Source organism: Delphinus delphis, chromosome 11 (genome assembly GCF_949987515.2).
Source record: "Delphinus delphis chromosome 11, mDelDel1.2, whole genome shotgun sequence".
Taxonomy (NCBI): Eukaryota; Metazoa; Chordata; class Mammalia; order Artiodactyla; family Delphinidae; genus Delphinus; species Delphinus delphis.
This window is the reverse complement of record NC_082693.1, coordinates 18,030,887-18,057,631: the sequence shown is the minus strand read 5'-3', so window position 1 is coordinate 18,057,631 and position 26,745 is coordinate 18,030,887. Positions and strand designations below refer to the sequence as shown.

At 38.3% G+C, this 26,745-nt stretch overlaps 1 protein-coding gene across 3 annotated transcripts in view; it reads left to right on the top strand.

Annotated features, from left to right (window-relative positions):
- ST8SIA1 (ST8 alpha-N-acetyl-neuraminide alpha-2,8-sialyltransferase 1) overlaps nt 1–26,419 on the top strand; it is a 150,973-nt gene extending 124,554 nt beyond the window's left edge. The window contains exon 5 of one of the 3 annotated variants that reach the window (XM_060024425.1): nt 22,769–26,419. In XM_060024425.1, coding sequence (XP_059880408.1) covers nt 22,769–23,255 — 487 coding nt within the window. In that variant the 3' untranslated portion in view covers nt 23,256–26,419. Of the gene's footprint in view, nt 1–3,315; nt 3,917–22,768 lie in introns of those variants that run through there. The other 2 variants (XM_060024420.1, XM_060024422.1) reach the window with 2 other exon arrangements.
- The last annotated feature ends 326 nt before the right edge of the window (nt 26,420–26,745 follow it).

Here is a 26,745-nt window from a genome sequence, read left to right as displayed (position 1 = left end):
ATAATTAGTCCTTGGAGTTGAACAGAGCAACTGAGACACACCTCATCTCCTCTTCTTAGTTACTTTCTTCACTTTGCTATTTCCCTCTGCAACTTGGTTCACTGTGGCAGATGGAGAATGGAGTCGGTGACAGGGAAAGAAGTGAAATGATTTTTGTTCCTTTTCTCTATTTGTTTCTCAAACTCTGTACCACACAAGTTTTTGATTTTGTCTTTCCATTTGTTTTTGACAGTACTTTTAATTTACCTCCTCTTCCTGGTGTCCCTTTGTTTCCTATTCTTCTGTTTTCTCTCTCTTTTTCCTTTCTTCCCCATCTGTCCTCATGCCTCCTCTTCTTTTTTCCAGGTGATGATATAAATTAGAGAGTTAGGGTATTAATAGTGTGAATGAGCAGGGTGTGTGTCTGAAAGGACTATGTGTCTCTCCAAGGAGACTGGGAGCCCGAGTGGAGTCCATCTCGGTGCTGGGAGGTAAATAAAAAATGGCTAAAAGAGAGGGCCCAGGGGTGGGCTTGAGATGATGTCTCCAGTTCTCTGTAGCCTGCATGTGATATTTTGAGAATCACAACATTTCCATATTTCCAGTAGGAAGATACAAAAACATTAAAAGCACCGATGGAGGGGGAATTCTCTGGCGGTCCAGTGGTTAGGACTCCACTCTTCCACTGCAGGGGGGCATGCGTTCGATCCCTGGTTGGGGAGCTAAGATCCCGCATGCCGTGCGACCCAGCCAAAAAAAAAAAGAGTACCGATAGAGAAGAAGAGGCCCAAGGTTGGGGAAGGGCAACCATGGATTACCGGGACAGCAGAGGGGACCACAGACTTGAGTACTAGTGGCCAGCTTGGTGTCCAAAAAAACCAGAGATACTGACCATATCTCAGAGACACCAGAGCTAGACCCCAAGGACCAGACAAGATAAACTACAGTGCATTAGAGGTGGCCAAAGGATCCACCAATTTTATGAGGATCCAGAGGGAAGAGTAGGAGGAGAGACCTCCTGAAAAGAGGAAAAACAGCTCTGGATGAGTTGTTTTTTGGTTTTTTTCTATTTGGTTTTTTTTTTTTTTTTTTGTGGTACGCGGGCCTCTCACTGTTGTGGCCTCTCCCGTTGCGGAGCACAGGCTCCAAACGTGCAGACTCAGCGGCCATGGCTCACGGGCCCAGCCGCTCTGCGGCATGTGGGATCTTCCCGGACCAGGGCACAAACCCGTGTCCTCTGCATCGGCAGGGGGACTCTCAACCACTGCGCCACCAGGGAAGCCCCAACTCTGAAGGAGTTTTGCATTTTAAATGGATGAAACATTTAGTCCAAAGACTGTTTTACTTCAAAAGACACTGAATGACTTTAAACTGACAAATGGAAGGTTTTCTCCATTAGTAAGAATGGGAACACCAGAACAAGATGAAGGCAACTGTAGAGGGAAAAAAGAAGGGAGAGTTCTGAGTTGTGTGTAAATTTCAATCCTGCTTTTAGGGATGTGTGTGTGTGTGTGTGTGTTGAAAGATGGAAATCAGTATGTTAATAGAGGTCAACTCTGGTGGAATTGTGTGATTATTATTTTATTTTTCCTTCTTTCTATCATTCAGCATATATTTACTGAACATTTACTATATGCCAAACACACTTCTTTGTGCTTATCTTCATTTCTTAATTTCTCTACAATTATAGAATTACTATGTATTGGTTTTGTAAAGAGGAAACCATAATTCAATGCTATTTAAAAATAAGTCTGTCCAGTTTACTCATTGTGGTGTTTGAATGATCCATGTCCCACCATGTGAGTTGTAAGTAAGGCCTTGGAGTTCATTCTTCTGTTCCTTAAGTATATGCTTTTGAGGTTGGTTAGTTGTAAATTCCAAGCATCTCAGGAATCATTTTGTTGAGTTTATATAGAGCTTAATTCTCAAGCAGACCTTTTTATTTACAATTTAAGACCTACCGTGTTGCAATTATATACAAACTAGCGTTCTGTCTTGATCTTCAGAAGCAGAGCAAGTTTGCCAAGTAGCATGCTCAAATGATCGTACCCAAAAATGGATTAGAAAGGTTCAGTGAAAGTCAAATCTGATAGTTGATTACGTTTTTGAGATAATGACCTGTCTATATAATGACCACACCAAATGCAATGGGTGTTCTTTGCAGATGAGTCATGGACACCCTGATGTGTCTTGTGGCAGCCTGCAAAAGTAGACTTTGCAAGTTACAGGTGGCACATCTAGTGAGATATTTCCATATGCTTTCCCATGATTATCAAATACACTCTCTAGTGGCTTTTGGGATTTGTAAATGATTAGTTAATAATGATTTCATTTTTAAAAATTCTCATCAAGAGGTCTCCCCAGATTAGTCATATTTTTGAGGCAATATCAAGCATTCAACCTGCCTAGTCATCCAGCTAAAGGCAGGTGGAACATTTATTCTTCCATTTCTTCAGATCAGTCAGTGGGCTGCACAGTGATAGCAAGTGCCCTTTGTCCTCAGCTCTTTCCTGGCTCTCATCCCTCTCACCACCCCCTTTCCAGAACCTAGTGGAAAAGGATCCCTTCATTCACACCCTCCCCACATTTTCAGTTTGAGTTGAGTTTATGCCACAGAAGAGAAATGCAAGTTATTTTCTTGCATATTTTCTTGCATTACTTCACAACCTTTCAATTGTGAAGTAATCAAAGAAATAGAGACTCTAATAACATTAAAACATATAATTTAGATGTATGATAATGATTTTATTGGCAAAATTCTAAACTGAATAATAATTGAATAATGGAATATATCATTAAATAAATGTGATACCTAGAATAAATGTCCAGTACATTAAAAATGTTCATGCAAATGCAAATGCTTCCATTAATTGTTTTATATTACATTATGGAGGGCACAGATAAATTCTTTGTGATAAAATAATTTTATAATATTTTGGAGAGTTATCATTCTCTTATAAAACTTTGATTATATTTAGCTTTTTTCTTTTTTATTATAGAAACGATTCTTTGATAGTCCCTTTCTGCTCTCCATAAATCTCTGGCAAACTACATGAAATTGACCATTTTCACTGACCCTTATTCTGTTATTTCTAAGTGTTCACTGATAGTTTGGAATATCAGTCACATATTTAATTTTTTTCACAAAATAAAGAAAAATGACAAATGTACAGTTATACTCATTTCAGTATTCTAGCAATGCCTGGATAAACACGTGCTAGCCATATCCTGCCTAGGAAGTGGCTTTTCTGTTCATTTATAACTTGTTTCCTTGACAGTAATGTCTACTTCTCTAGAGTTCATTAAGAATTGGTTTCTCATTACTTGTTCTTGCAGAGAGGAGAGGAAGAATGATGATGATGGTGATGGTGAAGATGCTGATGATGGTGATGATGATGATGGTGTTGATAGTGATGATGATGATAATGGTGATTATGATGATGATGGTGATGGCGATCATGGCGATGATGGTGGTGATGATGATGTTAAAGCAAAAATTATAAGAATTCTTATGTGCCGGGCACTATTCAAGGTGCATCACACGTATGAACTCACCTAGATCTCACAGCAACCGTATAACTAGGTGCTCTTGTTATCTCCATTTTTTCCAGAGGAGAAAAATTGAGGCATAAAGAGATGAAGTAACTTGCTTAAGGTTGCGTAGTTTGCCTGTGGAAGAGGCTGAATGTTCAGTCTTCTCCAAGTACCCTCTCTACCATTGGAAGCCACATTTGAGACCACCATCTATATTAAAATTTTTTGTGAGATACGAATATGGTAATATCTATTGGCTTCTAAAATGGGATCTGTTTTTTAAAATATAAGATTATTGCTTTGTGCCAACATTGCCCTATTTTTTTACCTAAAAGGTGACATTCCACAGATTAGAATATACCTCACCTAATTTTATATGTCTTAAAATAAATCTATACCTGTTTTTAAAGTTTACTGTGGCTTTAATTTCATATGGAATTTTAAAGAAATAAATATAATTGCTATTCTGAGAACTACAAAAGGGAGAAACCACAAAAGAAGAACACCTATGGTCAGAAAAACAAGCACAGTTTTATTTGTCTCGAAAAACAATGAAATTTTTCTAAATGCTTCGTGAGATTGAAAAATGATTATATGATTCTTAGAGGGTTTGATGTTTGTTGAAAATGATCATATTCTGTTTACAAGAAAATGACCTAGCTTCTAATGAGAGATTTGTATTTAAGAGTGCTATTCATTTTCTAATTACCCATTTTCTGGTTTAAGACTGGGGTGAGGCGGGGATGGTTTGCATAAAAACCAGTGAAAGAAGATGTTGCTTGACAAATGTGAAGGCAATCAAAAGTATCTCTTGTAGTTTCTTAGTATTCCTGGGAAAAAAAAATTTCCTGGGAAAAATTTTGTGTTTTGTCCTGTAGCATATTTTGGAATGCATTCTGTGACAAAGATGCAAAAATGCTTAAAAATTCACTCATTCCTGTATGCATTTATACAGAATGAATGCCTACACTGTGTCAGGCACAGTATTTGGCTTAGAGAATACAAAGATAAAGGAATTAGCCTTTTTTGAAGGAATCAGTAAAGGAGCCGTAAGGAGAAAATTACATGACAAGGTAGTAAGTACCTTGATAAAACTAAAGTGCTAAAAGGCACAAAGTTAGCTACCTAATCCCGGCTTGGGGTCATGGAAAACTCTCTAGCAGATGCCATGAGTTGATTCCTGAAAGATCACTAGGAATTAACAGGGCAATGGGGGTGTTCACTTTAGACAGAAGGTATAACATGTACAATGGCTTGGAGGCGTGAGTGGGCATGGCCCATCTGAGGAACAGCAGGCAGTTGGGCTGGGCCGGGCAAAGGCAGAGGGTGCTGATGAGCAATAGCAAAAAAGAGAGGCTGCAGAGGTAGGCAGGGGTTATCCAGAATTGCCTGGACAAGTTGAGGGCAAGCCATGGAAGAGCTCCTCCTTGACGGGGGATTGACATGGTCAGGTTGGGGCTTGGGACAATGACTTGGGGAGCCTTGAGAAGGATGTGTTGGAGACTGAGAGATCAATTTGGATGTTGTTGCTATGATACAGAGGAAGATTGATGATGATCTGAAATAAAACTGTGGCATTGAGGATATGCATTAGTGAGGGTGGGCTAATTGCTATAAAAAACTACTGCAAATCTTCATGGCTTGATACAATAAAGTATCCTTTCTCACTCACATGTAATTTGAGGGCACCTGAGGAAGAGGAAGGGTTCTGCTCCGTGCTGTCATTTATGAACCTAAACTTCTTCTATCCAGTGGTTCCACCATTCCCCTGGGGCCATAGGGTCCTTGACTGTGTCTGCTTTATTTTGTGTTACTGACAGAGGAAGGACTAGGGCAGGTGGATATTGAATATTGGGGAGAGAGATTTTAGGGTCCAGGCTGAAGTGTCATACAGCAGTTCTGTCCAGAACACATCACATGGCTCTGCCCAGCCACAAGGAATTCTGATAAGTAGTCCTCTTGCATGCTCTGGAGGAAAACAAGATGGTTTTGGTGAGCACATGCCCATGTTCAACTGTTTTTGATCTGTAAAATGTCCGTTTCATGTGGCTCAACCTGTAAGTAATAGAGACAAGAAAGTACACTCAAAAGATGTTATAAAAAGGAAACTTAGTGACCAGTTGGGTACAGAAGCTGTGAGAAGGGGAAGAATACATGTTTTAAGGCTGGGTTCAGTCACTGCTGAATGGTTGTACCATTTGTTCAGTTAAGGAATATGGTTGTTGCAAAAGATAACAGAGGGAAGATGCTGAGTTTGAGATGCTTCCTGCAGATCTCCACAGGACTTGCTGCCTCATTTTCTCTAGACCTCTGCTAAAATGTCACTCTAAATAAAATAGCAACACCTCACCCTCTCTTTCCTATCCTCCTACTTTATTTTCTTCATGGAACTCCCCAAATCATGTTCATTTTTGTTTATTGGGTATCTCTTCTCACTCAAATGAAGGATCCTAGGGAGCAGAGACTTTGTTGATGTTGTTCACTGCTCTATCCTATATTGCATAGAACAACGCCTGGCACATAACAGGTACTCAATAAATAATTGTTGAGTGTGTAAATGAATCCAAGTGGAAATGACCAGCAGTCTATTGGTTGTAATAATAAATGCTAATATTTATTGAGTGTTGACAATGGGACAGATACGGTTCTAAATACTTTGCAAGTATTAATTCATGTGATAAAGCATCCCTATAAGCTAGATACAACTAATATCTCTGTTTTACAGATGAAGAAACTGAAATATATACAGCTGAAGAAACTAAACCATGCTCACAGTGTTAGAGAGGAGATTCCAATGTAGGTGTTAGGGCTTCAGAGTTTACGCTCTTAACCATTATGCTATTCTGCCACATAATTTTGGAATGTTTGAGTACCGGGCTGGAGCCAGAGATCAGGAAATCATCAACATGAATTTAGATGTGAGTAGAGGTCAACCTATCCCTTGAGATTTTTTTTCAGACTGACCTGCAACTCCTATCCTGTATCAGCCAGAGAGTTCAATGCTGTCCCCAATATTTGGGGAATTTCCATAAGCTTAAATTTACATGATCATTGTTTATTGCAATTACCTGTTTCCTTCAGTTTACTTGTCACCTCATCTCATCTCCTGTGACTGGTCTCTTGCTGCTCCACATCAGTGTAGACATGGATTAAAGCTTTCTTTCCTTAACTTTTCCAAAATACTGTTCCCAAAGGCATTATGCATCTGTAGCAAAATGTATAGAAGGTTTGAGGTACGAGAGCGGAGACACTGAAAAACTATCAAGCAAAGAATATAAAGATGGAACATCTGACATTTCTGTGCTTAAATGTATTTGACCAGGGGCTTCCCTGGTGGCGCAGTGGTTGAGAGTCCGCCTGCCCATGCAGGGGACACGGATTCGTGCCCCGGTCTGGGAAGATCCCACATGCCGCGGAGCGGCTGGGCCCGTGAGCCATGGCCGCTGAGCCTGCGTGTCTGGAGCCTGTGCTCCACAACGGGAGAGGCCACAACAGTGAGAGGCCCGCGTACCGCAAAAAAAAAAAAAAAAGTGTTTGACCACCATGTCACTGGGAAGGTCTCACTTGGTGTGTTACCGCTACTCTCTAGTATCCTGGGATGTTGTTACTCCTCATTTCTTTTCTTTCTCCCTTCATCTCACCCTTTGGCTCTCCCCGCCCCCAAATTCCCATTAATTACGTATGCAGGAGTGGTTAGTTATCACTTATTTCCCTTTCTACTCCCAGGACATACTCTTAGAATTTCAGCTTCAACACCCAAAGCACCCTCTACACTTAAACAAAGGGAATTCTGTTTCCAAAAAGGACTCTGGCATCAGTTGTTAAAATAGTGTTTTCCACCCATTACCAGTTTGGGTCCTAGTTTGGGAAATGAAAGTGAATGAAATCTCCCAGAGAGTATGGGTGACTTGAGATAAGAAGAAATCAGCTATGCATGGAAAGAAAGAGATCAGGAAGCAGCTAGAGAAAGATGTACTTTTGAGAAAATGTTTGTTTGTTGTTAGTTTGTTTTAAGTGAGGGAGACTTGGCCAAGAGCTCACATGGGGGAAATGGGCCAGTGGAAGTGAATGGATGAAGATAAAGGCGATAAAGAGGGTAACATGGACCAGATCTCTGAGAAGGTGAGAAGGAGTGTATCCCAGATCACAGGTGAGTGAATTCATACGGGGCGGGAGGCATACATCTTCCCCTTAAGGAAAAGCTACACAGTCAGACTGAGCTGAGTTGGAATCTGGAGTCTACTATATGCATTCCAGCTATGAAGCTTCTCTAAAAGACTTAACTGCTCTGTTCCTCAATTTCCTCCTCAGCAGAAAAGAGATAATGCCCTCTTCATAGAGTTACTACAAGGCTTAAATAAGATAACACGTGTTAAGCAAGAACATTATAATAGAATTTGTTGATTATTTCTGTAATTTGATTATAGGTCTTCCAATTTCTTATCTGAGACTATCACTAATTTCATAAACAAGAGACCAAATCTACTACATTTGTTTTTTCATCTGCTTCAAAGGGATTTTGTGGTTTCATGGTCTCATTGTCATTTGGAATTTTGATTAAGTTTTGAGGGTTGACTTGTTGTCAGCGGGCCAGACCTGGTCTGCATGACTGTTTAACTTAGCCATTCTTTTTCTTTTTAATTTGAAATCCTTTAGATGGGACACGTACATTCTATTTCTAGATCCGTTCTCTCTTGTCCTGTCCTTGGCCCCTGCGTATATTTTCCTAATCAGCTTAGCCCCTGGACACACTTGAGTTTTCAACCCATGATCTAAATTGATTTCTACTAAAATAGCCGATGCCACTGAAAACACGTGTGTTACTGAATCTCCAGGTAGCATTTTCTATCTTCGTTTCACTAGATCTCTTCTCAGCATCTAGCACTGTTGACAAACTTCTGAAACTCTTTTCTCTTCTGTTATTGAACACTCTCCTGGTGTCCCCTCACCTCGCTGCCCATCTACCTTTTGCTAGAATTCTACCCGCTTTGCCCACCATTTAAATGCTATAGTTTGTCAGTGTTTTATATGTTGGCCATTGCTCTTCTGGGTGATCTTATGTCCAGGGCTCAGAAGGTCCAAAATTGGGTAATAATCTCTCCCCTCAAACCACCTTCTCTTGTGTTTTATATCATGATGAGAGGAGCCACCAGAATTGAAAACACCCTCGCACCTACGAGGGACACAGATCTAACAACTGGTGCAGCATTCATACTAAATCATCATGGACACTGCCCCTAGACCTCACCACTGCTTTCTAGTGACGTTAAGCCCTGGTCCTCCCAGTCACCAAAGTCAGTTTCTCTTTCCTCTCCTATAGCCCCTGGGGGAACACCCTTATCATCTCCCTCACAGAGGAAAAATGCTCTCCATTTTTCCTTATGAGTAAAATCTCAACCTTGATTGGCAGTAGGTCAATCTTTTTTTTTTTTTTTTTTTTTTTTGCGGTACATGGGCCTCTCACTGTTGTGGCCTCTCCCGTTGTGGATCACGGGCTCCGGACGTGCAGGCTCAGCGGCCATGGCTCACGGGCCCAACCGTTCCGCGGCATGTGGGATCTTCCCGGACCGGGGCACGAACCCGTGTCCCCTGCATCGGCAGGTGGACTGTCAACCACTGTGCCACCAGGGAAGCCCAGTAAGTCAATCTTTTATACTGCCCTGTGCACCAAGCTAGCCTCATCGCTAGCTACTCCCAAGGTGCTAAAGCTCTACCATATTAAATTATTTGCATTTTCCAGAAGTCCTCCTCTCTCCCCTCTGTGCCTTTGCCCACGCTGCTCTCTCAGGCAGGAATGCTTTCTATGTACATGTTCCATGTACATAGCCAACTTCTGCTCAGTCTTCAAAATTCAGTTCAGATATATCCGTCTCTGAAAGGCCTGTCCTAAATTTCTCTCCTCTTAGCCACATCCCCAGTTTAGGTTTGGAAGCTTCATCTTGCAAATATTTTTTTAAAGTTTGCATTCTTAGGGCACGTTTTAATATGTACTATGTATGAAGGGAATAGCTTGGTATGAAGTGTTGTTTGCAATCTGGTAAAATATTTTCTTGTGGAAGAGGCACCCCTGTAGGATGAGAAGGTCCAGAGGAGGAAAGTATAGTAAATCAACACAAAAATCAATGTTCTTTGACAGAGGAAAAGGAAGCAACAGCTGGGTAAACAAACAGCTGGGCAAAGAGACAGAAAAATGACAGCAACCATGAACATGGCAGATAGTCCAAAATATTAAAAAAGCAAGTAAATAACAGGAGGAAATGAGTTAACATACTGGAAAATTGCTGAAACATTTGAACAGGAAGTAACTAATAAGAAAAGTGTTCAAATAAAAGTTACAGAGAAGAAAATTAGAACAAATATTCTGTGTAAAAGAAGTGAACTTTTAAAATGAAATATACTTAAAAGATAAATTAACTTGAAAACTTGTGACTCTTTTTGTAAATGTGGTTTATATGGTACAGACAACATTATAATCATATTAAAAACTTAAAAAGAATAAAATTACACCCTAGGCCTAATTTACTGGTGTGTTGAAAAAAGTAAACTAAAAACTCACAATTGTCTTACTTTACATTTATATGAATATTAAGCTGCCTGACCTTTCAAAAGGAAATATCTAATAACACAAGTAACACATAAATATATTCAGCTTCTAAAGAACAGAAGCATTCCAGATAAGGCTGGACCCTCTTTTACTGCCCTATACCCACTGCTCTCCCCAGAGGTAACCATTGTTTTGAGTTTATTGTGTATCCTTCCAACATTTTCCCATACATTTATATACATATGTGAAAATATATATCTTTATCCTGTATGATAATCCACTATACAAATTGCTGTAGTAATTCTGCATCTTCATCATTTTCATGTAACATTTTGTCCTGGAAATATTTCTGCTTCCTTACAAATAGAGTCATGTTATTAAAGAATTGCCTTGTATTCATAGAATGGACATACCACTGTTTTGCCATTCCCTGAGTGATGGACACTTAGGTTGTTTCTGATTTTCTGCATACTTCAGCAAACATTCATGAATATTACCTTGGTTCCATGTGCCAGACACCCTGTGCTCTAGATTTAGGGGTAGACAAAATAAAGTCCCCTTTATATACATTCAAGAGGATACAAACAATAAACAAAGATATATATATATCTTTGTTTACTATATATATATGTAGTAAAATGTCATGTAGTGATAGGTATAATGGACAAATGCAACAAATGTGAGAGAGATGGGGGTGGTCAGGAAAGATTGATTTGATGTGCTTTCATTTGAGCCAAGACTTAAAAGAGAAGTGAGGGAGGTTCTATAAATATCAGAAGCACCCTCAGAGAAACGGAAGTGCTGGATCAGTAGGTGTGCATGTTGAAGATGCCAAATCACCTTCCAAACTGTAACAATTCATGCTTCCATTTGAAGCATAAAGCACCCCTTTTTCATACTCGTTCTAATACTTGTTATTATCATGTTCCTTAACTTTTACCGATTGGATATGTAGAAAACTGTTATTTCACTGTAGTTTTAATTGTTACAGTTTTTAAAAATTGATATAAATGTATGATTTGAATGCTAGTGAGGTTGTGCATATGTTAATATGTATGTTGGCCCTTTGAATTTCCTCGTCTCAGACTCGACAGCTCATTGTGCATTTGTCTATTGTGTTATTTGTATATTATTGATTTTTATTGTTTGTATTCGGATATTAATCCTTTGGGGGGTTTTTTGCTTTTTTTAAACATCTTTATTGGAGTATAATTGCTTTACAATGGTGTGTTAGTTTCTGCTGTATAACAAAATGAATCAGCTATACATATACATATATCCGCATATCTCCTCCCTCTTGCGTCTCCCTCCCACCCTCCCTATCCCACCCCTCTAGGTGGTCACAAAGCACCCAGCTGATCTCCCTGTGCTATGCAGCTGCTTCCCACTAGCTATCTATTTTACACTTGGTAGTGTATATATGTCAGTGCCACTCTCTCACTTCGTCCCAGGTTACCCTTCCCCCTCCCCGTGTTCTCAAGTCCATTCTCCACGTCTGTGTCTTTATTCTTGTCCTGCCTCTACATTCTTCAGAACAACTTTTTATTTTTTCTTAGATTCCATAAATATGTGTTAGCATGCAGTTAATCCTTTGTTATGCATGTTGTAAACATTTTCTCTCAATCTGTTGCTTGTCTTATTAATTACATAACCCTTATCTTATAGAAATATTTAATTTTGAAGCAGTCATGTTTATCCATCTTTTCCTTTATGGATTTTGCTTTTAGTGCCTTATTTAACAAGGCCGTTTGTATCCCAAGGTCTTAAAAGTATTTTCTTATATTTTCTTCTAATTTTAGAATATATTTTTATTCCATCTGGAACTTAATTTTCTGAACACTATGAGGGAGGCATTTATCTTAGTTTCTATTATTTGGCTTGCCAGTTGTCCCAGTACAATTTATGGAAGTCAGTTTTTCTGAATTGGTTTGAAATGTCACTTTCATCATATAGGAAATCCCTAAATATGCCTAGTTCCATTTTTAGACTCTTTATAGATTGTCTGCTCTTTCATGGATTCTGTTATGTTTTTATTACTATAGTTTTATAATCAGTTTTGATATTTGGTAAGTTAAGTCCCTCCTGTATTCTTCTTTTATCTAAAATTGCCTTGAGTATGTATACTTGATTTACCTTTCATGTGAATTTTAGATTCATCATATAAAATTTTATTTTAAAATAATATTGGAATTTTGGTTGAGATTGCATTGAACCTATAAATTTATTTGGGGAGACATCTTTCAGTATTCATTATTGTCTCCATAAAAATGTTATATATTTATTTTTAGGTTTCTTTCAAGGTGTTTGGGGACATGTTGCTATTACAAATAAAACCTTTGATACTATGGGTTTTTTTAATATGTGCTTGCTCTTGTGTAGGGAAACTATGGATTTTTTAAAGACTTTATTTTTTCAGAGCGGTTTTAGGTTTGCGGCAAAATTGAGAGGAAAGTACAAAGATTTCCCATATGTCCCCAACCCCACACATGCCTAGCCTCCCCCATTATCAACATCTCCCACTAGAGGTACTTTTGTTACCATTGATGAACCTACATTAACACATTATAATCACCCAAAGTCCATAGTTTGCATTGCAGTTCAGTCTTGATATTGTACATTCTATGGGTTTGGACAAATGTATAGTGACATGTATCCATCATTACAGTATCATACAGAATATTTTCACTGCCCTAAAAATCCTCTATGCTCTACCTATTCATCCCTCTCTCCTCCTCCAACCCCTGGCAACCACTGATCTTTATGTTATACTATATCTGTAGCTTTGCCTTTTCCAGAATGTCATATAGTTGCAATCATACAGTGTGTAGCCTTTTCAGATAGGCTTCTTTCACTTAATAATCTGCCTCTAAGGTTTCTCCCTGTCTTTTAATGGCTTCGTAGTTCATTTCATTTTAGTGTTGATCATATTCTGTTGGATTGAAATAATACAGTTTCTTTATTCATTCACCTAGTGAAGGACATCTTGGTTGCTCCCAAGTTTTGACAATTACGAATAAAGCTGCTATAAGTACATGTGTACAAGTTTTTATGTGGACATAAGTTTTCAACATCTTTGAGTTGAAGGAGCATGATTGCTGGATGGTGTGGTAAGAGTACGCTTAATTTTGTAAGAAACCACCAAACTGTCTTCCAAAGTGGCTGTACCATTTTGTATTCCCAACAGCAGTGAATGAGAATCCCTGTTACTTCACGTCCTCACAAGTATTTGGTGGTGTCAGTGTTCTGGATTTTGGCCGTCCTCATAGATGGGTAGTGGTATCTCATTGTTGCTTTCATTTGACTATCCCTGATAATGTATGATGTGGAACATCTTTTCATATGCTTATTTGCCATCTGGTGAGATGTCAGAGTCTTTGGCCCAATTTTTTAATTGAGTTGTTTGTTTTCTTACTGTTGAGTTTTAACAGTGCTTTGTATATTTTAGATAACAGCTCTTTATCAGCTGCGTATTTCGCATATATTTTCTCCCAGGCTGTGGCTTGTCTTCTTATTCTCCTGACATTGTCTTTCACAGAGCAGAAGTTCTTAATTTTAATGAAGTCCAGCGTATCAATTATTTCTTTCATGGATTGTGCCTTTGGTGTTTTATCTAAAAAGTTATCGCCATACTCAAGGTCATCTAGATTTTCTCTTGAATTGTCTTCTAGGAGTTTTATAGTTTTGCATTTTACATTTAAGTTTATGTTCCATTTTGAGTTAATTTTTGTGAAGAGTGTAAAGTCTGTGTCTAGATTCATTTTTTGGCGTGTGGATGTCCACTTGCTCCAGCACCATTTGTTAAAACGACTGTCTTTGTTCCACTGTATTGCCTTTGCTCCTTTGTCAAAGATCACTTTGCTCCTTTGTCAAAGACCCACTGTATTTATGTGGGTCTATTTCTGGGCTCCCCATTCTGTTACATTGATCTATTTATTCTTTTACCAGTTCCATACTGTCTTGATTTCTGTGCCTTTATAGTAAGTGTTGAAGTTGGGTAGTGTCAGTCCCCCAACTTCATTCTTCTCCTTCAATATTTTATTGGCTACTCTCAGTCTTTTGCCTCTCCATATAAATTTTAGAATCAGTTTGTTGATATCCACAAAAGAACTTGCTGGGATTTTGATTGGGGTTGCACGGAATCTATAAATCAAGTTGGGAAGAACTGACATCTTGAGAATATTGAGTCTTCTTATTTGTAAACATGTGATGTCTCTCCATTTATTTAGTTCCTCGATTTTTATTTAGTTCATTAGAGTCTTGTAGTTTTCCTCACACAGATCTTGTACATATTTTCTTAGATTTATGCCTAAGTATTTCATTTGGGGGGTTGCTAGTATAAATTGTATTGTGTTTTTTATTTCAAATTCCACTTGTTATTACTGATGTATACGAAAGCAATTGACTTTTGTATATTAACCCTGTATCCTGCAGCCTTATTAGTTCCAGGAGCATTTTCAATTCTTTCAGATTTTCTACATGTCATCTGAAAAGACAGTTTTATTTATTCCTTCTCAATCTGTATACCTTTCACTTCCTTTTCATATCTAAATTGTATTAACAATGACTTCCAGTATAATGTTGAAAGTAGTGGTGAGCTCCTTGACTTGGAGACATCCTTGGCTTGTTCCCAACGTTAGTGGGAGGGCTTCAAGTTTCTCACCATAAAGTATTATGTTAGGTGTAGGTTTTTTATAGATATTTTTTAATCAAGCTGAGGAAGTTCTCTCCTAGTTTAACTATGGATTTTTAGAAGTTGATCTAGACTTTATTGGTTTTAATAAATACTTTTTCAGTTGGTTCTCTTATATATTCTAGACAGGTAATTATATCATCTGTAAATATTGACTTCCCCTTGTAAACATACTTGAAATATGTTTTCCAGTGCAGTATGTATATTTTTATGTGGTTGATGATCTGGACTTTATGATAATAATTGTTTTAATATATTTATGTATATATATATATTTTCTTGTGTGACATAACGTGGTCATTTTAGAAACTTTCTATTCATGTTTAAAAATAATAGACATTTTAAAATTAAAGACTTAATTATGATTGTGGGTTTGTGAACACCTATCTATCTGAATTTTAAGCAGTTTTGCTAAAAATATATATATATATATATATATATTTTTTTTTTTTTTTTTTTTTTTTTTTTTTTTTTGCCGTACGCGGGCCTCTCACTGTTGTGGCCTCTCCTGTTGCGGAGCACAGGCTCCGGACGCGCAGGCTCTGCGGCCATGGCTCACGGGCCCAGCCGCTCCGCGGCATGTGGGATCTTCCCGGACCGGGGCACGAATCCGTGTCCCCTGCATCGGCAGGCAGACTCTCAACCACTGCGCCACTAGGGAAGCCCGCTAAATATATTTTGAAACTATCTTGTTAGGTGCATAAAGTTTCTGGACTGTTACACTTTTGGGTGGTGTTGTTCATTGGCTCAGTAGACATTAGTTTATATTTTTAATTTATTTTATTGAAGTATAGTTGATTGACAATGTTTTGTTAATTTTTGCTGTACAGCAAAGTGATTCAGTTATACACATATATATATTCTTTATTTTCTATTTTTATGATTTAAAAAATTTAATATCTGTTTTACCAAAATATTATGTGTATAATACATAGTTTTCAAGATCAAATAATATGACTGCTTTCAAATAGAAAGCAGGAATCTCCTGTCATACACTCCTGCAAGAAATGTTTCAAGGCGTTCAACTTCTCTAGCTGATGTTTCTCTTGTTACGTTTTAAAGCAGCATGCTTAATTGCAATTAAATTTTTTTTCCATTTATCTATAGATATTTTATGAAAAAATTAAGATTTTTCTCTCTTAAAGTGCTCCTCACAGCACCACTCCCCCATACACACTTACACTTTCTTGTTCTCTCAGTACAGATATATCACAATCAAATCAATAGTCAGTGCTTACCTTAGTGTCTATCTAAGTACTGTTCACATCTGAGACAAAAAGTCTATTACAAGTATTTAATATCCACTTCAACTTTTAATTTTTCCCCAGAGTAAATAAAGGCTTTCCATGCAACAGTCACTAATTCATCTCCAGACTCCCATTAGAGCTGCAAATCTTCTTTCATTACTGCCTACATGCTAGTCTGTCAGAGTCACTATTTTGTTGTTGAGACATCCTTTTATTTATTTATTCATTTATTTTTTTGTTAGCATGCGGTATTTGTTTTTCTCTTTCTGACTTACTTCACTCTGTATGACAGACTCTAGGTTCATCCACCTCACTACAAATAACTCAATTTTGTTCCTTTTTTTCTTTTTTTGCCCTCTTTATTTTTGATTTTTTTTAACATCTTTACTGGAGGATAACTGCTTTATAATGGTGTGTTAGTTTCTGCTTTATAGCAAAGTGAATCAGCTATACGTATACACACATCCCTATATCCCCTCCCTCTTGCATCTCTCTCCCACCCTCCCTCTCCCACCCCTCTAGGTGGTCGCAAAGCACCAATCTCCCTGTGCTGTGTGGCTGCTTCCCACTAGCTAGCTATTTTACACTTGGTAGTGTATATATGTTCATGCCACTCTCTCACTTCATCCCAGCTTACCCTTCCCACTCCCCATATCCTCAAGTACATTCTCTACATCTGCGTCTTTACTCCTGTCCTGCCCCTAGGTTCTTCAGAACCTTTTTTTTTTTTTTTTTTTAGATTTCTTATATATGTGTTAACATACAGTATATGTTTTTCTCTTTCTGACTTACTTCACTCTGTATGACAGACTCTAGGTCCATCCACCTAACTACAAATAACTCAGTTTCTTTTTATGGCTGAGTAATATTCCACTGTATACATGTGCCACATCTTCTTTATCCATTCATCTGTCGATGGACACTTAGGTTGCTTCCATGTCCTGGCTATTGTAAATAGAGCTGCAGTGAACATTGTGGTACATGACTCTTTTTGAATTATGGTTTTCTCAGGGTATATGACCAGTAGTGGGATTGCTGGGTCATTTGGTAGTTCTATTTTTAGTTTTTTAAGGAACCTCCATACTGTTCTCCATAGTGGCTGTATCAATTTACATTCCCACCAACAGTGCAAGAGGGTTCTCTTTTCTCCACACCCTCTCCAGCATTTATTGTTTGTAGATTTTTTGATGATGGCCATTCTGACTGGTGTGAGGTGATACCTCATTGTAGTTTTGACTTGCATTTCTCTAATGATTAGTGATGTTGAGCATCCTTTCATGTGTTTGTTGGCTATCTGTATATCTTCTTTGGAGAAATGTCTATTTAGGTCTTCTGCCCATTTTGGGATTGGGTGGTTTGTTTTTTTGATATTGAGCTGCACGAGCTGCTTGTAAATTTTGGAGATTAATCCCTTGTCAGTTGCTTCATTTGCAAATATTTTCTCCCTTTCTGAGGGTTGTCTTTTCGTCTTGTTTATGGTTTCCTTTGCTGTGCAAAAGGTTTTAAGTTTCATTAGGTCCCATTTGTTTATTTTTGTTTTTATTTCCATTTCTCTAGGAGCTGGGTCAAAAAGGATCTTGCTGTGATTTATGTCAAAGGGTGTTCTTCCTCGGTTTTTCTCTAAGAGTTTGATAGTGTCTGGCCTTACATTTAGGTCTTTAATCCATTTTCAGTTCATTTTTGTGTATGGTGTTAGGGAGTGTTCTAACTTCATTCTTTTACATGTGGCTGTCCCAGTTTTCCCAGCACCACTTATTGAAGAGGCTGTCTTTTCTCCATTGTATGTTCTTGCCTCCTTTATCAAAGTAAGGCGACCATATGTGTGTGGGTTTATCTCTGAGCTTTCTATCCTGTTCCATTGATCTATATTTCTCTTTTTGTGCCAGTACCATACTGTCTTGATGACTGTAGCTTTGTAGTATAGTCTGAAGTCCAGGAGCCTGATTCCTCCAGCTCTGTTTTTCTTTCTCAAAATTGCTTTGGCTATTTGGAGTCTTTTGTGTTTCCATACAAATTGTGAAATTTTTTGTTCTAGTTCTGTGAAAAATATCATTGGTAGTTTGATAGGGATTGCATTGAATCTGTAGATTGCTTTGGGTAGTAGAGTCATTTTCACAATATTGATTCTTCCAATCCAAGAACATGATATATCTCTCCATCTATTTGTATCATCATTAATTTTTTTCATCAGTGTCTTATAGTTTTCTGCATACAGGTCTTTTGTCTCCTTAGGTAGGTTTATTCCTAGGTATTTTATTCTTTTTGTTGCAATGGTAAATGGGAGTGTTTCCTTAATTTCTGATTCAGATTTTTCATCATTAGTGTGTAGGAATGCAAGAGATTTCTGTGCAATTTTGTATCCTACTACTTTACCAAATTCATTGATTAGCTCTAGTAGTTTTCTGGTAGCATCTTTAGGATTCTCTATGTATAAACATCCTTTTAGAAACTATCTTTTTCTCTCATAGAATCTGATTGATGGCTTTCTCAGCCTGCTGTGTAAACTGTCTTCCTGGAGATTTCCTTTACCAGAATCCATCTGTTGTTATATGTTCTAATTACTAACAGCTCTTTCTTATTACCTAAATTTTTTTTTCATTTTATAGCATCTAAGTCTTAGTTCATGGGTGCAAATATTAATTAATAATTAATATTTCTAAACAAACTAATTATAGACTTTTAAGAGTTTTCTTCTGCCTCTTTAATGATCTTGTTTTTTTCTGAGTTCTTTCATTCTTCCATTCTGTTCTCTGACTTTCGTGTTGGAGGCTTTCCTTCAATGTCTTCTAATCTTGACTATCTGTTCTTGTTTGGAGACTGGAAGCTCTGTGCAGGGACTGGACCTGTTGACAGGTGGGCTTCACTCTCAGTTGAACAGAAGGTGGCAAGGTGGCTTTCTCTTGGGTGACTCCCAAGTGTCATAATCTACAGGTCTCTCTCTTGGCCCTCCATTGGCCTGGCTGCCAACACTGTATGAATTGAAAAGAATCCCCAGTTTCCTGTTGGCTGGGCCAGGTATCATCTGGGCACACAGCCACTGTTCCTCCCTAGAGGCTGACACTACCTCTCCACCACACACAGTGATAATTGGCCAGTGCAGGATTTTAGGGTTCGACCCACCTGCATGTTCCTGCTGCCCTATAATCTGAACAATAACCTTGTTGATTGTTCCAAGACACCCACCTTCTCCAGTATCTCCTGCCTTAAGGAATAGGGCACAGCTACCTTTTAGAGTAATGCTTGGCAACTTAGTTTATATTCTGCCTTCCTTCTATAAGCTTTCTGTTTTCAGAAGTATTCCAGATGTGGGGATTGACTGAAGGTTTGCCTTCTTTTCTTTTTTTTAGGATAAAGGTAGATTTTTTTAAAAAAACATCTTTTCTCTTATTTCTAGAGATCTGCTGGGGGGAGAGCTGGGCCCTTACCTTCCCTGATTCTATTCAGTTTGCACCTTGACTGGCAACCTGAAGCTGAACATTTTAACCTTTTATTAATCACAATTCCCTTTTATTGTCTGTATTTTTGTCCATTTTCATGTCAATATATCAATATATTTAGACTATAATGTTGTCAGTATTAACATTCTGTTTGTCATGTTGGCTGAAAATATTTTTTGGAGTCATTTCCTTTTTTTATTTCAGTTATGTTCTTTTTTGTCGTAATGAAATTTCACATCTTAACATAATCAATTTTCTCAATATTTTCCTTTGTAGAAGATATTTTGTAAATGATAAGTTCACAATTGTTTTCGTTAGTTTTTCTTGTTTTCTTTATGTAGACTTTAAATATTTATCTTACGTATCTTGAAATTTAAAAAAAATTTCTTGTCAAGTATGAATCTGTCCCCCCTCAAATTTTCAAATTGTTAACTAGTTATCTTGATGTTGTTTATTAACTAATTTAAAAAATTTCATCATTGTTTCTATTATCACATATTAAATTCATTTGTAAAATGTACTATATTTCTGTACTTTGTGTTATATTTTTCTATTGTGTGCCCATATTCTTTATATATTAATCACTTCTATTTTTAATACTTTATTGACTGGTCAGTTTCATTTTTCTTCTTTTTCAATTATTATTTAATAGTTTTCCATTCATACAGTATACAACAATTCTGAGCTATTCTGAAGAACGAGGTAGGTAAAATAATAAAACATAATATATAAGCTGGTTTTTTAACCATGCCAATAAAATTAGGAGTACAGTAAATCCAAGATGTGTGTTCCTTTTCAAAGTTAAAACTCAAGGAAGGAAAACTACCTTCTTCAAGAATAATCAGTCAGCTTTAAGACAGGGAACATAAAATCAATTGCCTTGATTTTATTGGAGCTGTCTGTAATTCTCATTAGTATGTAGTCCACTACAAAAATAAGGAGAAGTTCCTTCAGCCAGAAGAGCCCTGTGGAATAGAAACCATTCTGCACAGCAGTAAGGAGGGAATGGAAGCAAGAAAGGGAATAAGCAGAAGTGTAGTAACTGTTCTAGGATGTTGATGGTGAAATGAGAGAACTAGAGGGTAGCTCTGGGAACACTCTAGGCATATGTTGAATTTTCTTTTATTAAGTTAGAGCCATGTTTAGAAGATAGAAGGGAATAATTCAGTAGAGATGGAGAGGTTGATTGTTTTAAAGAGGGGAGACCCACTAGGGAGTGTGAAACAGCCTGTTTCACAGAGGAGAAGACTCAGAGAGGAAGAAGGAGCAAGGACAAAATTAGAAGATGTAAAGAAAGAGATGCTGAGGGAAAGGTGCAGAGAGTTAGATAGCTTACATTGATGGTGTCGATCTTCTAAATAAGTATAGCCTCCGGACACGTGCATCAGAATCAGCAGGGAATGCTGGGTAAAAATTCAACTGCCTGTATCACTCTCATCAGAATCTAGGAATCGGTGATACAGGTTATTCTAACTAAAGTTTGAGAACCATAGTTCAGATGAAGTAGGAAGTTATCTGCAGGGTGTATCTACACGATTGGGAAAGTGTTAGCGAGCAGCAAATGTGGGTGGGCAGTGGAGAGAATAAAAGAATTATTAAGCAGAGCCTATTGAAGTTGGGAAGCAGGAGCCTGTGTTGGAGAGGCTCGCCCAGCTCCACAGTAGGGATCAGTGTCTTCCATGCCTTCTTTTAGGGTAAAGTTATTGCACCTAAAAACCCTGTTGTCGCTTCTCTGTCAGAGCCCAGGGAAAATTGCTAAGGCAGGCTGCTGAATCGAGGACATGAAGAAAACTTGAGGAATTTCCCTTCCTTTGGGCTTAAGAAGAACATCTTTCTTGGCAGGCAGAGTTCATAACACTGAATGCGACATAAAATCCTGTGGATTTGTGTATTCAGAGTTTCAGTTTCACATATTTCTGATGAGCCCTGCCAACCTGTCAGGCCAGACTTCCCTCCGCTGGTAGTGGCTCAATTCCATTCTCAAATGCTGCTTCTTCACCTGCACGTAACCCAAGACAGGTGACTTCCGTTTGTGAAAGAACAAGAAGTTACAAGGCACTCACGGTCTTTTTGTCTTTTTTCACTTGAGCTACATCAGCAGCCTCTTAACTGGTCTCCAGGCCACCAGCCTCTTCCTTCCCCAGATCACCAGAGTCACTTTTTTTGACACAGATTGACAACTAAACAAATGATGAAATATTTATAATCCAGATAGTAAGTGCTCTAAGTACTCACTTCTGTGAAGGTTCTCAGTCATCACAGAGTGCAGCCCAAACAAATTAGAGACACAAGGGTTTTTGCAACATACCTCATCTCCCATCACTGTCTCCACAATCCCTGTCTCGCTCGTTCCAGGGACACAGAATACTCATCATTGTTTCAGGACACTGCACCCTTGCCTATGACCAAAGTGTCCTTTATAGTTTAGTGGTTGTTCTTCCTGTTGTTCCCCTAAGGAGATGTATTTAAATGTCATTCCCTGTCTGTAGCTTTCTAGGAACCCACTCTGTCTCCCAAGGCAGAATTATTTTTTCATCTGTATTCCATAGTAATTTATACAAATATCAGCGGTTGTACTTAGAACATTATATTGTGCTCACTTATATTTTTGTTTCACAACTGGACTGGAATTTCCTGAGATCAAAAAATTGGGTCATTAAAATTTTACTTCCCCAATGCCTGATGCATAGGATGTGTATCATTAATTTTAGCTGAATACATTTGAATCAGAGATCCTCTTTCTATGTAATCCAAACTGAAAGAACATAGGAAAGCATTGGAGCAAGCAATATGGGCAACGCTTAGTAGCATTTTATAATAGAGACAAGTCTTTCTTTTTCCATGTATTATTATCATATAGCATTCACTGATTAAGCTGCATACTTATAGAATTTCAATGGTAAGAAGTATCTTAGAAGTGATTCCTTTGATTTGCAGATGAGAAAACCAGTCCTGTGCTTACGTCTACCACACAAGTAGCTTTTATCAAAAGCCTATCCAACAACCAACAATCTTTGTGAATTCATGAATATTAAATCATTTTTACATTCCAGGCAAGTAAATTCTAAAAGAGAACAAAAATGTACAATGCGTTTTAGTTCAGAGGGCATCTCATTAAAGAATCTTAACTGGAGTTTAAGATGTTGCGGTGGGGAAAAGTCAGGCTACTTGATGAGAGAGAACTGGTAAGTTCAAGGTGGATTTTAAATACAAGAGAAGTGTTTTTCTTGTTTTTTGCTGAGATGATATGAGCTATCAGGGCCATCAGAAGAACAATAGAGTGGGTATTGATGAGTTTCTTTTCTCCAGGTTTAATTGAGCTTCTTCTTTTTGATAGGTTTCAGAACCTGCTATGGTCCAGAAAGACGTTTGTGGACCACATGAAAGTGTATAACCACAGTTACATCTACATGCCTGCCTTTTCTATGAAGACGGGAACAGAGCCATCCCTCCGGGTTTATTACACACTGTCAGATGTTGGTGCCAATCAAACAGTGCTCTTTGCCAACCCCAACTTTCTGCGTAGCATTGGGAAGTTCTGGAAAAGTAGGGGAATTCATGCCAAGCGCCTGTCCACAGGACTCTTTCTGGTGAGCGCGGCCCTGGGCCTCTGTGAAGAGGTGGCCATCTATGGCTTCTGGCCCTTCTCTGTGAATATGCATGAACAACCCATCAGCCACCACTACTATGATAATGTCCTGCCCTTTTCTGGCTTCCATGCCATGCCGGAGGAATTTCTCCAACTCTGGTATCTTCATAAAATTGGTGCACTGAGAATGCAGTTAGACCCATGTGAGGACACCTCACTGCCACCCACTTCCTAGGGACTGTGGAAAAAGAAAGGACTGAGCCAGGGTATTTTTGTTAGGTTTTCTACGTGACTCCAATAGGGAATGGTCAGGTCGTTTCATGGATTTACGTGGGCCACTTGGAAAAAACGACAACAAAAACTCAAGGGGAACTCTACTTTTACTGTTGGCTGGAAGGAAAAAAAAGAAGTGAAATGTCCTATGAAATCTTTTATAGCACATGGTGGATATGCAACTAGTAACCTGCTGATGAAATGATGTTGGTAAAGCACATTTTCATGCTTCAAATAGAGATGACCCAGTTCACAAACAAGACAAAACTCTAATGGTTGAAGCTGAGGAATTAATCAAGGTATAGTAAATGAAATGCCAGGATCAAAGTGTTAGTGATTATCAACATGAACTGGCTTAATTAAAAAAAAGCTATCTTATTAAGACTAACATTAGAGCTATAGGTTTTTAAAAAATTATTATTTATTTTTGCCTTGTTTAAGGGCAGTGAGTAGGTGATGGGGTAGATTTTAAAAATCCCTTACTGAATAATATGGACCCAAAATGCTACAGCTGATTATTGTGATTTGTTGAACCAAGTCTATGTTAACTAGAGTTCCCTTCCCTTCCATTTAAAAAACGTTAAGTAAGAATGACCTCCTCCCCTTTTGTCAGGTCTACTTAGACAATGTGAAGCATTGTTGAATTTAGTCTGGGTTGATTCATTGTCAGGATGAAGAGCCACTTTCCCTCCTCAGAATTTAGGGCATAAACTCAATTTTAGGTGTGCATTATGTAACCTGTTTGCATTATTATTATTTTAGTGCCCAAAACTGCAAATGTGAGTGCATTATTTATTTGCAAATTGGCAGAATTGTCTTCATAATTTAATGTTTGGAGATGAAGTAAAGCACAATGACATAAAGCTTAGTCTCTGGAAGATAGATCGGAAGGCATATCCTTTTCTATCTGCCATGGTATGTTCCCTCCAAGATAAAGAATATGCATGCACACATAAAAGAATGCATATATTTGTGTACCCTCATACATAGTCTCTCACACACACACTGTTAAACAAAGCTCATTCCTGTGTGACTATGAAAGCCGAACCCACATGACCTGGGACGGCAAAAATCTGTAACTGGTGTTGGAGAGCTACAAATGCATTAGGTACTACCTACTACACCTTGATAGGAGAGAAGCCAGCTTACTGCATGCTGCTGTAATGCTCAAACCAGTATGAGATGCAAGCCTTACCCCCAAATCACTCCAAATGAGCAGAATTGGTTTAGTCAATGTGACTCTTCCCAGCATCTCATGAGTAAGTGCTGTGTTAAGCATGATCACCAAGGCATGGTTCACACCAGTAAAGGGATGTGAATTAGTAGCTGTTTATTCCCTTAGTAACAGGTAGGACTGCTTAGAAGGCTTGTTACCTCAACTTCGACACAACTGCACACAAACTCTGTTGACAGATTACAAGCAGTCAGATGTGTTTACATATAAGAGAAAGGGAAAAGAAACCTCACATGGTCTTTGGGCTTTGGGATGCCTTAATCTAAAAGGAGACAGTAGAAATCACTAACTTTACTTTTAAGTGTCACCAAAATGTAGGTAAACTGTACCCAAAAGTTCTGCTTCATTTTTAATGGTAGAGACTTGGTATACAATATAGACTAAAACAGTTAAACAGGTGGCAGTTTTGGGTGGGTTAATTTAAAAGATACCGAGATAACAAAGCCCTTGGAAAAATTCTACATCATTGGAATAGCCAATTTCTAAAGATAATTGAATATTGAGATTATTATAGAGATCAGCAGTTAAAATACAGCTGGTTGACGTAACACAGAGTCTGTTGATACTTAGAAAGTTAAGAATTTGAGAGTATTGGTTCTCTGCAGATCTCATTTGCTCTTTTGATCCTATTTGGCAGCAAAAATGTAATGAGAATGTACTATGAGGGAGTTGCATTAAATATTCACTGTGTGTACAACCCTGAATATATTTCCTCTTTTGAGCTATTGTTATTACTTAATAACTACCTTAAAAAGAAATATATTTTTAGGTATATGTTTCATCAAAATATAAAAGGCCTAACAAAAAGCGTACATAAAAGTTAATAAAATATGTATCACTTAGATTAGTGCTTTAAGTATTAAAACTGTTCAGGTGTAACTAATGAGCTCCATAGAACGCACGTGTCACAGTTCCATTGGAGACGCCTTCTGGAAATTTTACATCTTATGATTCCTGGGCTATGTTTATGCAATAGGTTTGTACAGTGGTTAGTCTATACATTGGGGGTTTCTGAAAGGCAACACAGAAATGGCCCAAATCGATAAAGTGTCATTAGATCAGGGCTTCTTAATGGGGTGATTCCCCTCCACCGTCTGCTGACACTTGGCAATGTCTGGAGACATTTTTTTTTTTAATTTTTATTTATTTATGGCTGTATTGGGTCTTCGTTTCTGTGCGAGGGCTTTCTCTAGTTGCAGCAAGTGGGGGCCACTCTTCATCACGGTGTGCGGGCCTCTCACTATCGCGGCCTCTCTTGTTGCGGAGCACAGGCTCCAGATGCGCAGGCTCAGTAATTGTGGCTCACGGGCCTAGCTGCTCCGCGGCATGTGGGATCTTCCCAGACCAGGGCTCGAACCCGTGTCCCCTGCATTGGCAGGCAGATGCTCAACCACTGCGCCACCAGGGAAGCCCTGGAGACATTTTTGATTTCATGATTTGGAGGGTGCTGCCAGCGTCTAGTGGCTAGAGACCCGGGATCCTGCTAAACATCCTACGATGCACGGAGCAGCGCACCCTGCCCCCCCCCAGCAAAGAATTCCCCACTTGAAAATGCCAATAGTGCCAAGGCTGAGAAACCCTGGATTAGACCAAAGTGATATTTTGATTGTTCCGTATTGTCTTCAGTTAAGGATACACATACATGCTCACATCACTCAAAGCAGGACTACAATTTAATGAGAATATTTTCTTAGAGTAGGTTACAGTTTGGCATTATTTTATAGTGATAATCCTTAGGTATGGCGTACATATTCCCTTTTCTGTGGTTAGATAGATGTATCTAAACCTAGGAGTTTTGAGTGTCTGTGTGTGTGTACGTGTGTGTAGCATAAAGTTATATATACCCATCCTTATTGAAATATGTGTTTTCCTAAGTGAGGATCTTTCTAGAATTATCTTTCAGAGTACTCTGGCATACTCTATTACTCTTAAGAAGTTGAATTCTTTTTTATTTTTTTCATCTTTATTGGAGTATAATTGCTTTACAATGTTGTGTTAGTTTCTGCTGTATAACAAAATGAATCAGCTATACGTATACATATATCTCCATATCTCCTCGCTCTTGCGTCTCCCTCCCACCCTCTCTATCCCACCCCTCTAGGTCATCACAAAGCACCGAGCTGATCTCCCTGTGCTATGCAGCTGCTTCCCACTAGCTATCTATTTTACAGTTGGTAGTGTATATATGTCAGTGCTACTCTCTCACTTTGTCCCATCT